The sequence below is a fragment of the Myotis myotis genome, unplaced genomic scaffold (assembly GCF_014108235.1).
Source record: "Myotis myotis isolate mMyoMyo1 unplaced genomic scaffold, mMyoMyo1.p scaffold_m19_p_2, whole genome shotgun sequence".
NCBI lineage: Eukaryota > Metazoa > Chordata > Mammalia > Chiroptera > Vespertilionidae > Myotis > Myotis myotis.
This window is the reverse complement of record NW_023416324.1, coordinates 31,008,804-31,021,075: the sequence shown is the minus strand read 5'-3', so window position 1 is coordinate 31,021,075 and position 12,272 is coordinate 31,008,804. Positions and strand designations below refer to the sequence as shown.

Genomic DNA, 12,272 nt, shown 5'->3' with positions numbered 1-12,272 from the left:
GGGGCGGGTCCCAGGGGATCTACAGGGTGGGCCAGAGCGAGCAGTTATGGCTGCTCTCAGTTCCGTCCCTAGGGGCTCTGCCTCACAGAGTCCCAGCAACTGCTGCAAACCTTGGAGAGAAAGCTGCCTTCCAGTTCTGACCGAAGCCAGACAGTCTCGCTTCTCCCGTTTGAGTCTGGGTCCCTAGAGACTTGCCCGGATCTGGAGCTCAGAGTCTGAAACTCCCTCCCGATTGAAAACAACAACCGCGCCCTCTGCCGCCAGCCCACTCCGCGCGCACTCCGCACCTTAGTATTTCACTTCAGCACTGCGCCTCCTCTGAGTCTGGGTATGATATTCTCTTTCCTCCTAGTTGTAGAATTTCCACTCAGCTAGCCTTCCTGTGGTTCTGGATGATGTCCGTTCCGTCTTTTAGTTGTATTTTTGATTGGTTGTTCGAGGCAGCAATCTCTGGCGTTAACCTATGCCGCCATCTTGGTTTCTCTCCTTTTCCATACTCGGGTCAGAACTTCGTAACCCTTTTTGTGCCTTGGGAAGTTTGGGGAGCCCCATGAACCATGAGAGAGAGAGAGAGGGACATTGATTGGTTGCCTCCCACAGGCACCACAACTAGGAATCGAACCTGTAACCTGGGCATGTGTCCTGACCGGGAATGGAACTGGCAACTTTTTGGTGCACGGGACTACACTCAACCAACTTAGCCACACTGGCCAGGGCCAGAGTGACATCTTTAAATGCATACAATAAAATGTGTAGCATAGCAAAGGAAATCAATTATATTGAAACACAGTTACCAAACTATTAAAAATGTAAGTTTGTAATATAGTAAGTCATGTGTATCTTTATACTGTATTAAATAATAAGATCTAGTGGAAGGTCCAGTGACTGCTATACTTCCATAGTGATGAGCATACATCATATCTCCAGATATCTGCCACAATGCATGGCAGTATGAACATACTACAGGGACACTGTGGTTCGTTGCCTTCATTCCTAATGGAAGAAAATGGTAACTTTCAGTTAGAGGTTAGTGAATAACAGTTGTGATGTATTCCCCATGCAAGTTCATGAATCTCTGAGTTCTGCCCACAGGCCCTTGTGAAGGGATTGCTAAGTGAAGGGGAGCCAGATGGATGGAATGCTGAGTCTACGGGGAGACACAGCCCTCATCGGCCCACTTCCTCAGACTTGACTACAATACAAAAATCTCCTCTAATCTGTTAACAGAGTCCCAGAATCACAGGCTTCCAGAGCTGGAAGGGCCAGGCCCATTATGTAGATGCTCCTGTTGCATGACCTGGCTCTTTGCTTCTGCTTGCACACCTCTAGGGAGGGGGAGCTCACTCTCACTCTGGACTGGATAGCTTCAACTTCCCTGAGCTATGATGACATACAGAGATGAATCAGACATAGGCTCTGTCCCCACAGCTAGAGGATAGAGAAAGAGAAGGATCCAACTAGCGCTAAAATGCTTTATTTACTCAAGTATTCTCCGAGCTTCCACTAGCTGTCAGGCCAGAGGTGGGTACTGAATATACTGAGATTTACTTTCATAAAGTATTTTCTGGGTGTGTGCTCAGGCATGGCGCTCTGTACCTGGGGAGACAGACAAGTGAGGGAACACAGAAATCAATATGTACTAGTAATTGCAGTTTGTGGTAATGGCTGTAAAGAGATGAGCAGGGAGGACTCACAGAAGAAGTAACTTCAGATGGGGGAGAGGAGAGGTAAAAGAAAGCCTCTTGGCGAAAGTAACATGTAAGCAAGACTTGAAGGATCTGTTAGCATCTGGCGGGCAAATGGGACGGGAAGACCAGTGCAGGCAGAGGGAAGAGCAAGTGTGGAGAGGCCTGATGCAGGAGAGCGCTGGGCTGCCGTTAGGACTGACAGGAGGCACCGGGGCCAGATGAGCCTGGAGAGGAGGGTAAGGGCAGGTTGTGGGGTCTTCAAGCCCAGGCTAAGGAGTTTGCATATTATCTTAAGAGCTATTGGAAGCCCTAAAGGGGTTTAAGTAGGATCTCTTTGAATGAATAAAGCAAAGTCTCTTAGGCTTGCAGCAAAGACATTAATGAGACAAAATATTATAAGAATGAGCAAGAAAAGCTTTTATTTTTGTGCTCTCAGCACCCTTCTTGAATGTACTATCTATCCTGCTTTCTCTTGCTACAACCAGTCTGGGATGGAGCTGGACTCTGCCACCTGCTGGCAACAACTGGAATGTCAGGCAGGATGAGGTGGGCAGAAAGGTGACTGGGGGAACAGACAGCCCACTTGGGCTTTGCTGAAGGGTAAGCACACAAGGATGAGCTCCATGGAGGGCTAAGGGAGCCTGATGATCAGGATGGCAGATGATTCAGGAGGGCTGGGAACAGGAGGAAGGAACTGAGCACTGATGGAGCAGCAGCTCAGAGATGAGGACACAGGGTCCACCCCTATGGGGCTGCTGAGGTCTGAGTCCAGATTTTGGCTCCAAGCCAGACCAGTTAGGGGGGCCCAACCTGTTGCCATGGGGACCCAGGGCTGTGTCCATACAGATGGGGAGATGACCCCCCTCAGCTGTATGAGGACACCCAGAGAGCAGGGACCAGCCTCAAAGCCAGTGTCCACCCACACTCCCCTTTCCGGAACAACTTGTTTTGCTCTAAAGCTTGGGACTTTGACCTGGGAGGTGTGTTTTCCTCCTGTTGGTCACCTGATGTCCTTCCTGCTTATCCCACTCTCCCCCACCCCCCAAAGCATGGCCCAGGGAATCCTTGTACTTCCCCAGGCTTTTTAGGGAAGTGGGGGTGCTGCTCAGGTAAGGGAGGAAGGACCTGGGACTTGGGGACTGATGGGAAAGGCTGGGCTGCTCTTGTGAGTCGCTGGCTGGAGGGGGCTCACAGCAGCGACTTCCCTGTCCACGTCTTTTTGGATTCTCCTTTCTGGGTTTCTGGGACACCCCTTCCTCTGGGGTTTCCTCCTCCTGCTTTATCCTGACTCCTCTTTCATGAAAAACCCTTATGTGTTGGGGCTGTGTCCTGGCTTCTCACTGCTCCCTCCCCCCCCCCCCCCCCGCCCCCAACACACACACACACACACACACACACACACACACATGGCCTGGGAGACTGGCACTCTCATGTCTCAGTTAACCCTGCTGTACCACAGATGGCTCCTGGATCTAACTCTCTATTCCTGGGATCTGACTGCCTTCTGAACCTTTTCCTCTGGAGGGCCAACAGGCACCACAAGCTCATCATTCCTCCCCACGTCCCGAAGCTTGCTCTGCCTTGTGCTGGGCACCACCTTTCACCAGCAACCCAAGCCAGAAGCCAGGAGTCACCCTCAGCTCCTCCCTGTTTCCACCCACTCCCGCTAGTCACCATGTTCTAGCAGCCATGGCCCTTCCTAAGGAGGGCTCAGATCTGTTCCTACTGCCCCTCTCTGGTGCAGGCCACAGCCCTGGCTGTGTGGCTGTTGTACAGCCTCCCATGTTCTCCCTTTCTCCAGTCTTTGCGTTCCCCTTTCCTTCGCCACTCTCTGTCCAGAGGTGTTTTCAAAAGCAAACCTGACCGGACGCCCCTGCTTGAAACCCTTGAAGAAGGCATTGTGGATGTTTGTTAAATGCAACCCCATTCCTGGCATTCCAGTCAGTGAACCTGTGGCTGTTCATTAACATGCATGGTGCTGGTTCTAGACAAACTTTGTGCCAGAAGATTCTGAGGACACCAAGCTGGGCTAGGGAGGCAGAGCAGGATATCCATGTATGGAGGGGCCACTGGACTGTAAGCCAAGCCTCCTTGGATCACTTTGAGACACCCCATCTTTGGATGGAAATGGGCCCACTGCACTGCCGTGTGCACACCCACACCCATGCAATTGGGGAAGCAGGGACGAGGCGTAAAGTCTGAGTGTCAGCCCTAGAAGACCTGTCCTGCAGGAGAAAGGGCTGCCCAGGAGGTCCTGTGAGCAGCAGTCTGGTGGCTTCTGGCCAGGGAAGCTGTGGAGGGGTTTCTAGCTCATGCTCTGGCTTCTGGGGACCCTCCACCTCTGAGACTTTGCCCCTGTCTGCTGGCTCCTTCTTTCTTGGTGTCTATGGAGCTGGACTCTAAGCATCTCTGGCTTCCCCTAGTCCCGGGGCATAAGGGGCTAGGAGACCCAGCATAACCTTGGCCCCAGGCCTCGACAGGCACTTGGGTCATTCTCAGTTCCTGAGCTGGGGCCCGATGAACTCCATGTGATTTTGAGGGTTGAGGCTCGGGGGTCCAGAGCCCCAGATTGGACCTTGACACCTGAGGGTGTCCTTCCTTTGTCCTCCACAGCCCAGCTGTGTTCCCCCACTCATCTCCCTGTGATGGGTGCAAGTGGGCCAGACGTATGTGGAGAGACTTCTGACCAAGCCCAGATCTTGTTCCAGGGAAGCTCCACCCAGATCCCAGGAACCACATCTGGGGCCAAGAGGAAGAGATGAACTGAGCCAGGTCAGCGGGGCTGGGTAGAGAAGTCTGTGGCCTGGGAACCTTAGGCCCTCTGTCGTGACCCCCACGGGAAAGGGTGGATTTAGAGAGCTACTGTGCAGCACCGGGCAGGCATAGAGGGACAGAAGCCAGGACTGTGACTCAGGACTGTGTCCCAGGACTGGGTCTGGGCTGAGTAGGGACAGGTGAGAGGAGAACAGGAAATAGGCTAGGCTCTGCAGGCGGGGTAGCTTTGACCTTTCCCTGGCCTTTGGGGTTTACCCCACTCTCCCCCAGCCAACCAGCAAATTTCTTAATCCTCCCGTCTGCCTTCCAAAGGGCCCCACCCAATGGGCTCATTCAGGGCAGAAGCAATAATGTGTCACTCTCTTCCCAGAACCCAGCCTTCCTGCCAGGAAGGGGGAGCTGATGTAAAAACTCTGGGGAGGTCTTGGGCTTGGAGGTGAGGTCCTGACTCTCCCCACATCCCCTGGTCTGTAGACCCACTTCCTTAGCCAGACTCTGAAAGGCGACCTCACATGCCAGCTCCCGTGGGCTGGGCACCCGCCAGGGAGGCCAGGCCTAGCAGCTCATTACCATGGGAGGGAGGGCAGTTTCTCTGCACTTCCCTCCTCCTCCCACTTCGCCTTCTTCCTTACCAGCTCCTCTCCTCCAGGGCCAGACTGCGGGCTACGCTCTGGCTGATCTCAGCACACACCCACAGACCTCACAGATTCCAGGAGCCCAGGGGAGGCCTGGGAGCCACCTGCAGCCATGTCAGCCCTCAGCCTGCTCATTCTGGGCCTGCTCTCCGCAGTGCCACCCGCCAGCTGTCAACAAGGTGAGCACAGAACTGGCCCGTGGTGGCTGTGGTGCGGAGGGCTGGGCTGGGTGCTGGTACCAGGTGTGGATGAGGGGTGTCTTCTGGCCTCTGTCACCACCCTTGACACCTGCAGCTCTGACAGGGGAGCAGAGACTGGAGTCATGGAGGAACCTCCAAAGGCCGAGAACTTGGAGCCAGATTTCTGCCTGAGACTCTTTTCCATGAGTGAGAAGTGCAGGCAACAGGGGAAATGTCGGGTCTAGGATCGGGGAGAGGAGTTGAGACGCAAGCTCTAGGAGCAGGAATGTCCCTACAGATGGCTGGGTCCTGCGAGCAGGGTTTGGGCTGAGCCACTTGTGCCAGGGGAGGGGCCGAGCTGTCACTTGTGCCCATGGCTTTGGCATAAGCCCTCATTTTAGTTTCCTGGCCTTGGTAGGGGACAGTGCTCCAGTGTGGCCCCCACCACCTACCTGAGTTCTTTGCCCAGCTCTGCCTCTGTCTTGCTGTGTGGCCTTGAGCAAATCACTACCCCTCTCTGAGACTCAGCTTTCTCATCCGTAATATGAGGACAATAAAGCTGCCCTGCCTACCTCCCACTGTGGCTGCCGTGTCAGGGGCGTGGAAGAGCTTGGCACCAGTGAGGTGCCACACCCCAAGATCTGGTGTCTGCCCTGCACTGTGAGGCTACATCTGCAGCCTAAGTCTGGACTCTTCTCTCCTACCGCAGGCTCTGCCCCTTGCTCTGCCTCACCTCAGAGCCACATGGTGTGTCTGGAGGGAGTTGGCTGCAGAGTTCAGAGGAAGCAAGGAGGCCCCCCCCCGCCCCCCCAAGGGCTTGAGCCCTAATTCCTAATCTTTGAGCAACCGCTAACCTGAGGAAACAATGTGTCTAAACCATTGCTTCTAGGGGAAACAACGACTCCAAAACATTGCTTTTTGGCAAGTATGAAACTCAGGGTAACCACGCTGTGAATCTTCTGTTACCCAAGGAGAGAAGCAAGATCTGACCTGGCCATAGGCCAGAGAGTTCCCAAACCCCGCCTCCCTTCCAGCACCTGCCGGCTCAGAGGGAGCTGAGAAGAGGCAGGGCCTTCACTCCTGCAGGAGGCTTTAGGGTAGACTTAAGGAAGGACTTTCGAGTGAGAGTGAGTCAGAGTGAGCTTTTTGATGCCCTGCCTGGCGCCTCAAAATAGAGGATGGCACTAGGATGCTGGTGTTTTGGGCTGGAGGCAGGACCCCTCTGAAGCCTCCTGCTAGCCTCTGTTCCCTCCTGAGACCTCTCCCTGCTGATGCGTGCATGTCCTCTGTGGGGCCAGGTTCCTCAGGCTCACGGGGCACAGTGCTGCCCAGGCAGTTAAGAGCCCTTGGGGCTGCCAGTGGCTGAGGACAGAGACGTCCGAGAAATCTTGAGGGATAGAGGTGGTGTCAAGGGTAAACATAACCCTTAAGGGGAAGAAGGCAGAGATGTGCATGGACAGGGCCTCACCCCCTGAGCACGTAGCTGGAGGAGCTGAAAGGGTCAGGTTTTGAAGTTTCCTTCCTGGCCCTGAAGACCCAGAGGAGAGCCCCTCTGTCTTGCGTTTTGTCCCACCCCCCACTCTCTCTGGGCACCTGGGCACCCATAGCTGAGCAGCAAGCCTGTCTCTCATTCCCATGCCCCACCCAGCACTAGGAACCCTCCTGCTACAGAACAGGATCTTCCAGATGCCAGCCCGGTCTGTCAGCACCGGGCTGCCCAGCCTGCTGGGAGCCAGGGAGGAGGGTTGGCACCCCTGGGTGGCAGGCCTAGGCTGGCTGTCCAGAGGGCTGCCCTTTGGTCCCTGTGGCCCAGACACTCCCTATGGGGCCCTGCAGGTAACCCATGATGAGGGGGCTCTGGGCTGCCTGGACCTCAGACACAGTATTAGGAGGCCTGTTCCCTCCTCAGTTCCTCATTCCTCCTTTGAACTCCTGTCTTCCTTCCTCCAAACCTCCATTTGTTTCTTCAGCTCAGTGGAGTGTCCGATGGGTCCTCCTTTCCATCGCTGCCACCCAGAAGGTCTCCTCTGGCCCTGGCAGCTGGCTGATGACCTCTAGCACAGGCCCCAGCCCTTGGGGTGGAAGGCCCTCCCCCTACTCTGTACTCACAGCCCCACTGTGGCCAGATCACTGCAGCACCCCCACTCCTCTCCTCCAGGCCTGGGGAACCTGCAGCCCTGGATGCAGGGCCTGATCGCCATGGCCGTGTTCCTGGTCCTCGTTGCAATTGCCTTTGCTGTCAACCACTTCTGGTGCCAAGAAGAGCCGTGAGTGCTTCCTGGGGACCCTGGGGACCCTGGGGGCTGGACCACCAGGGTGGCCCCAGGACCATGGCTACTGCTCCAGTAGAAACCCAGGGTCCAGTCCTCTCATGGTGTAAAAGGCCCGACGTCTTGGGCTACAGCACCAGCTCACTGGCTCCCAGACCTGCCTGCAAGGCCCCACTGCTCGGTGCTCACTCACTGGGAGGGTGGGGAAATGGCTCTTCTTCTCAGTCTATCTGTATAGTTGATACAGCTGCCCAGCCCACGATGGGGGCTGTGAAACCTCTGAAAAGGAAGGCTCTGTCCTTCCCTGGGGTCAGCTGCTGTGCCACACGTGGGGGTACAGAGGGGCAGTGAGACAGGCACCCCTGTGCTCACAGGTTCCCCATTGGCAGGGGAGGCAGGTCTGAAAGCAGCCGGCAGAGGTGCAAGTACTGCCCCTAAGGGGAGAGCAGAGTGCGGTGCAGGCCTGACCCATCTGGAGAGCAGGGGTGGTCCAAGAAGGCCTCCACTGCACGTTTACCCCAAAGCCAGTCTCAGGATAGGGTGGCCTGGAATGGAGACTGGAGGCAGGGAAGAGTGCCCTGAGGTCCTGAGGTAAGGGCAGGGCACCGAGGTAGAGGGGCTGGGCTGAAATCTGGCCCACTCAGCATTTGCCCACCCTGGGCGCAAGGCTACAGCTGCCCCAGCTCTCACCCACATGGTCTGGGGCCGCAGTGCAAGGAGTAGCCCTGTACAGCCCACTGAGAAGCACAACATCTCATGGGTGGAGAGAGGGATAGAGAGCTCCGAGATAGGCCAGTGATGAAGGCACGGGCCCAGGCCAAGCAGACCCCTGCATAGCAATGTGCTGAACCGTGGGCTTCTCCCCAGTGCGGTGGGGATCTAGTGCAAGTTTGCAAGTGGTTCTGGTTGCCCTCAGTGGGCATGTGCAAAGAGAGCAATGCGGAGGCTGGGCATGAGGTCAGGAGAGAGTCTGGATGATGGAGGTGACAAGGGGATGCAGAGAGGCGACATGTCTAGACTGTCTGCTGCCTAGGAATCAGACCCCCTGGGATGGAGGGATGGAGACAGCAGCAGGCAAGAGGAAGGACAGGGAAACATTTAGGCTTCTGACAAGACCACTCCTGAGACACAGAACACAAAAGCAGAGCTGGGGCAACTGCTGAGTTTAATTTGGGACACAGTAAGTCTGAGCAGCCTGTGGAATGTCCAAGGCAAGATGAGCAGCAGTAAGGCTCCCTGGAGCCCTCAGGAAAGCAGTTTCTGGGGAGGTGGGACAGAGACCACACTCAGGGGGTTTAATCCTACATAATAAAAGGCTAATATGCAAATAGACTGAACGGTGGAACGACCGGTCGCTATGATGCGCACTGACCACCAGGGGGCAGATGTTCAATGCAGGAGCTTCCCCCTGGTGGTCAGTGCACTCCCACAAGGGGAGCACTGCTTAGCCAGAAGCCAGGCTCGTGGCTGGTGAGCGCAGAGGTGGTGGCAGAAGACTCTCTCGCCTCTGCAGCAGTGCTAAGGATGTCCGACCGCTGGCTTAGGAGAGCAGGCCTAAGCTGTCAGTCAGACACCCCCTAAGGGCTCCCAGACTGCGAGAGGGAGCAGGACAGGCTGAGGGATCCCCCACCCCTGAGTGCATGAATTTTGTGCACCGGGCCTCTAGTCTTAAATAAGGGTCCAGGAGCTTTGCCCTTTCTCCACTGACCTCAGCTCTGTCTTCAGTGGCTGGTGACCATGGTGCTCCTGCTGCCTGGGAAAGTCCTGTGGACATCTTGAGCAGACCCTGAGTCCTGCGGGGTCTGCTCTGGGGCTGAGCTGAGCCAGAAGAACAGCAAAGGGAGGCTGCCAGTCTTGGGCTGGGACCTGTGGCTCCCACTGTAGAGCAGGCAGAAGGTGTGAGGGCCCATGGAGTGGGGCCAGAATCAGGTGCTGCCAGGGGCCCCACAGGAGAGAGGGGCTTCTGCTAAAGGGCAGCAGCCTCTGCCCTTGGACTTGTGAGAACCAGAGCCCAGACAAGGCCTTACTGGACGTGGGGAGAAGGGGGTACAAGAAGGGAGGGCTCCAGAGAGCTCTCCTGATGAATCCTGTCTCCAGGGAGCCCGTGAACATGGTCATGACCGTTGGCAACAAGGAAGATGGGATTCTGGCAGGAACGGAAGGGAAGTATTCCTCGATGGCGGCCAGCTTCAGGTGAGGTGCTCCAGGGGCTGGGACATCAGGACCAGGTGCTTCTGCCGGAGCTGGAGGGGAGGATGGGACGCCTGTGGGGCAGGGCTCAGTGAGGAGAGAGGGCCCACGAGGGGACTGGTGAGCAACGGGGGCTTGATGAGGACCGCAGGTCCATGGGGATAGGAAGCCTTAGTTTGGGGAGAGGAAGGGGATAGGGACTTGGTGGGGGAAGGGGCTCAGTGAGTGGATTGGGACTCAGGAAGGATGCAGTGGGGAAAGGGACTCTAAAGAGAGGAGTGGAGGGACTCTGTGTGGGAAGAGAGCTCAGTGGGGAGGTGGTCTCATTAGGGGGCTCAGTGGGGCCTGTGTGGAGGGGCTCCGTGGAGGGGGTTCAGGGAGGTGGTAATGAGAGACCTCCAGTGTCAGGTGCACAAGACCAGATGTGGTCAGGGGAACCCCTTCTGGGACTCAAAAGTCTCCTCTGAAAGATGCTGTTCTCACAAGTGCTGGATGGGGCAGGGAGAAGGCGATGGGAGGGAAGGTATACTGACCCCTGTCACCCTCTTTCAGGTCCAATGAGCATGAGAACGCCTATGAGAATGTCCGGGAGGAGGAGGGCAAGGTCCGGAGCACCCCCATGTGACCCCACTTGCCGGTGGCCCCCAGCGCTGAGCCTGGGTGCCTGAAATCAATGCCATGCCTCTGAGCAGGAACCTACAGTAACAGGCCGACTTTTCCACCACACCCCACCCCACCCTCCTTTGAATCCTCCTTCGGAACTCAGACTGTGCCTGGGATGGGGCTCCGCTGTGGCTCTGAGGTCTCCTGGGGGGTCTCCCACTCAATTCAATTCAGGAGACCCTTCTGAAGGAGACAGTCAGCTCAGCACCTCCCATCCTGCCTACATTTCCTCCCCTCACTGTGGAAATGGCCTTATTTCTGTAAATAAAACCTTTTTGTACTTCGGAGGCTCCCAGGGCTCAGAAACAGCCCCTACCTTGCGTTCTGCATCGTGACAATCAGTACCAATGCTGCTCTCCAATCAGCATTGGAGGGTTACCCAGGAAGCCCTCTCTGGGAGGCCCCGGGGGGCCAGGGAGCTCACCACTCCACCCTTATTCCAGGCAGCACAACCCCTTCCCTCCCTCTCCATGCTGCCTGGCACTGTGGTGGGTTCACTTATATCTCACCCATTCAGCTCCAACCCCCTCCACAAGCCTCTCTGGGTGGGCTTCCTGCATGGGAAAGAGTCTTGGACTAGGGACTTACAAGGCGCAGATTTGAGTGCCCGCTGCTCCACCAACTTGCTGTGTGACTTTGGGAAGAGTCACATCCTCTCTGAACTCAGCTTCCCCTCTGTGGCTGGTTTGGCCAGTCTCACCACAGAACCAGTCCTGGGGTGGGGATAGGGGTGGGGGTGCTGTCAGGCTCCCCATGAGAGTAAAGCAGGAAGGAGAGAGAGGAGGCATGACTTAGCTGCTGGCTGACCTTGCAGGCCCCTCACTTCTGTGACTGTCATTGTTATGGGAACAGCCTCTGTCTCTCTGTCTGGGGTGACAACCAGAGTCAGACTCACCCGGGAGCACCCCCAGATGCAGAGGAGTGGGGCTGCAAGGTAGGAGGCAGACCACTTGTCCCCAAGATCTCCCTCTGCCAACTGTCCCAGCCTGTCACAGCGTCTTCACTTCACCGTTTGTAGCCATGCCTCTGCTGTTCTAAGGCTTCACTCAAATGCCCTGGGCGACCCATCTGAAGTCCGGACCATCCCTTCTCTCCTCACTGGGTTTGCAGCCTGCAGCGATGGGAAGACCGGACAGAAGGGCAGCAGGGTCTTTGCCCCAGGCTTACCCTTCCTTGCTGTGTGGACTTGGGCAAATCTCCTCTCCTCCCTGAGCTTCAGCTCAGTGAACTGTGGCAGTAGCTCTTGTGATTGATTAAGTGATGATTAAGATGATTTTCAAGATCACTTCCCTCATGCTCAGAGGATCATGAGCAGAAATCCTGCTTGGGAATTGTACTTCAAGCAGCCACCCCCTGGGCGATGCCTCCTCACCCACCCCTGCTAGTTTCAATTCTGCATATTCCTTTTTTTTCTTGGCCCAAACAAGGTTCCTCTTCCGTTAGGAAGTCTTCCTGGATTAGACCAGAGGGCAGAGCTGGGAGACTGAAGGAGAGAGGGAGGTTGCTAGCGGCAGAATACCTCTTCCTCCTCTCCAGCCTCAGGTCTGAGCTTTGGCTGCCTGGATCCGACCCTCCTTGCATGACTCTACATTTCCTGCCACTGCTGCCCCCAAGGTGTCCCGAGGGTGGGGTGGGGTGGGTTTGAGTCCGGCCCCCCAGGCCTGCTAGGGCCCAGAGGCAGAGCCACCACCCCTCTGCAGCAAGTGAAGCCTGCGCCTCTCACCTGTTAGGTTTTACCAGGTGGGATGGGCTCGCAGGGGCCTGCCCAGGTTCCTGGTGGGATGGGCTCACAGGGGCCCTGACCAGGTTCCTGGGCCTCTTCAGCCCCTCCCCATGCTGGCAGGCCCAGGATGGTGGGAACTCTGGGGGTCC

The 12,272-nt window shown here is 56.4% G+C and overlaps 1 protein-coding gene and 1 long non-coding RNA gene across 2 annotated transcripts; both read left to right on the top strand.

The window, feature by feature from the left end:
• The first annotated feature begins 4,952 nt into the window (after positions 1–4,952).
• PDZK1IP1 (PDZK1 interacting protein 1) lies at positions 4,953–10,690 on the top strand. The gene is made up of 4 exons (XM_036347132.1): positions 4,953–5,277; positions 7,436–7,544; positions 9,645–9,740; positions 10,290–10,690. The coding sequence occupies exons 1-4, from the start codon at positions 5,211–5,213 to the stop codon at positions 10,360–10,362; spliced, it is 345 nt and encodes a 114-aa protein (XP_036203025.1). The 5' UTR covers positions 4,953–5,210; the 3' UTR covers positions 10,363–10,690.
• On the top strand, positions 5,284–7,435 carry LOC118675012. Its single transcript, XR_004973787.1, has 2 exons — positions 5,284–7,113; positions 7,248–7,435. It is a non-coding gene; the product is annotated as an uncharacterized LOC118675012 (long non-coding RNA).
• Positions 10,691–12,272: the final 1,582 nt, after the last annotated feature.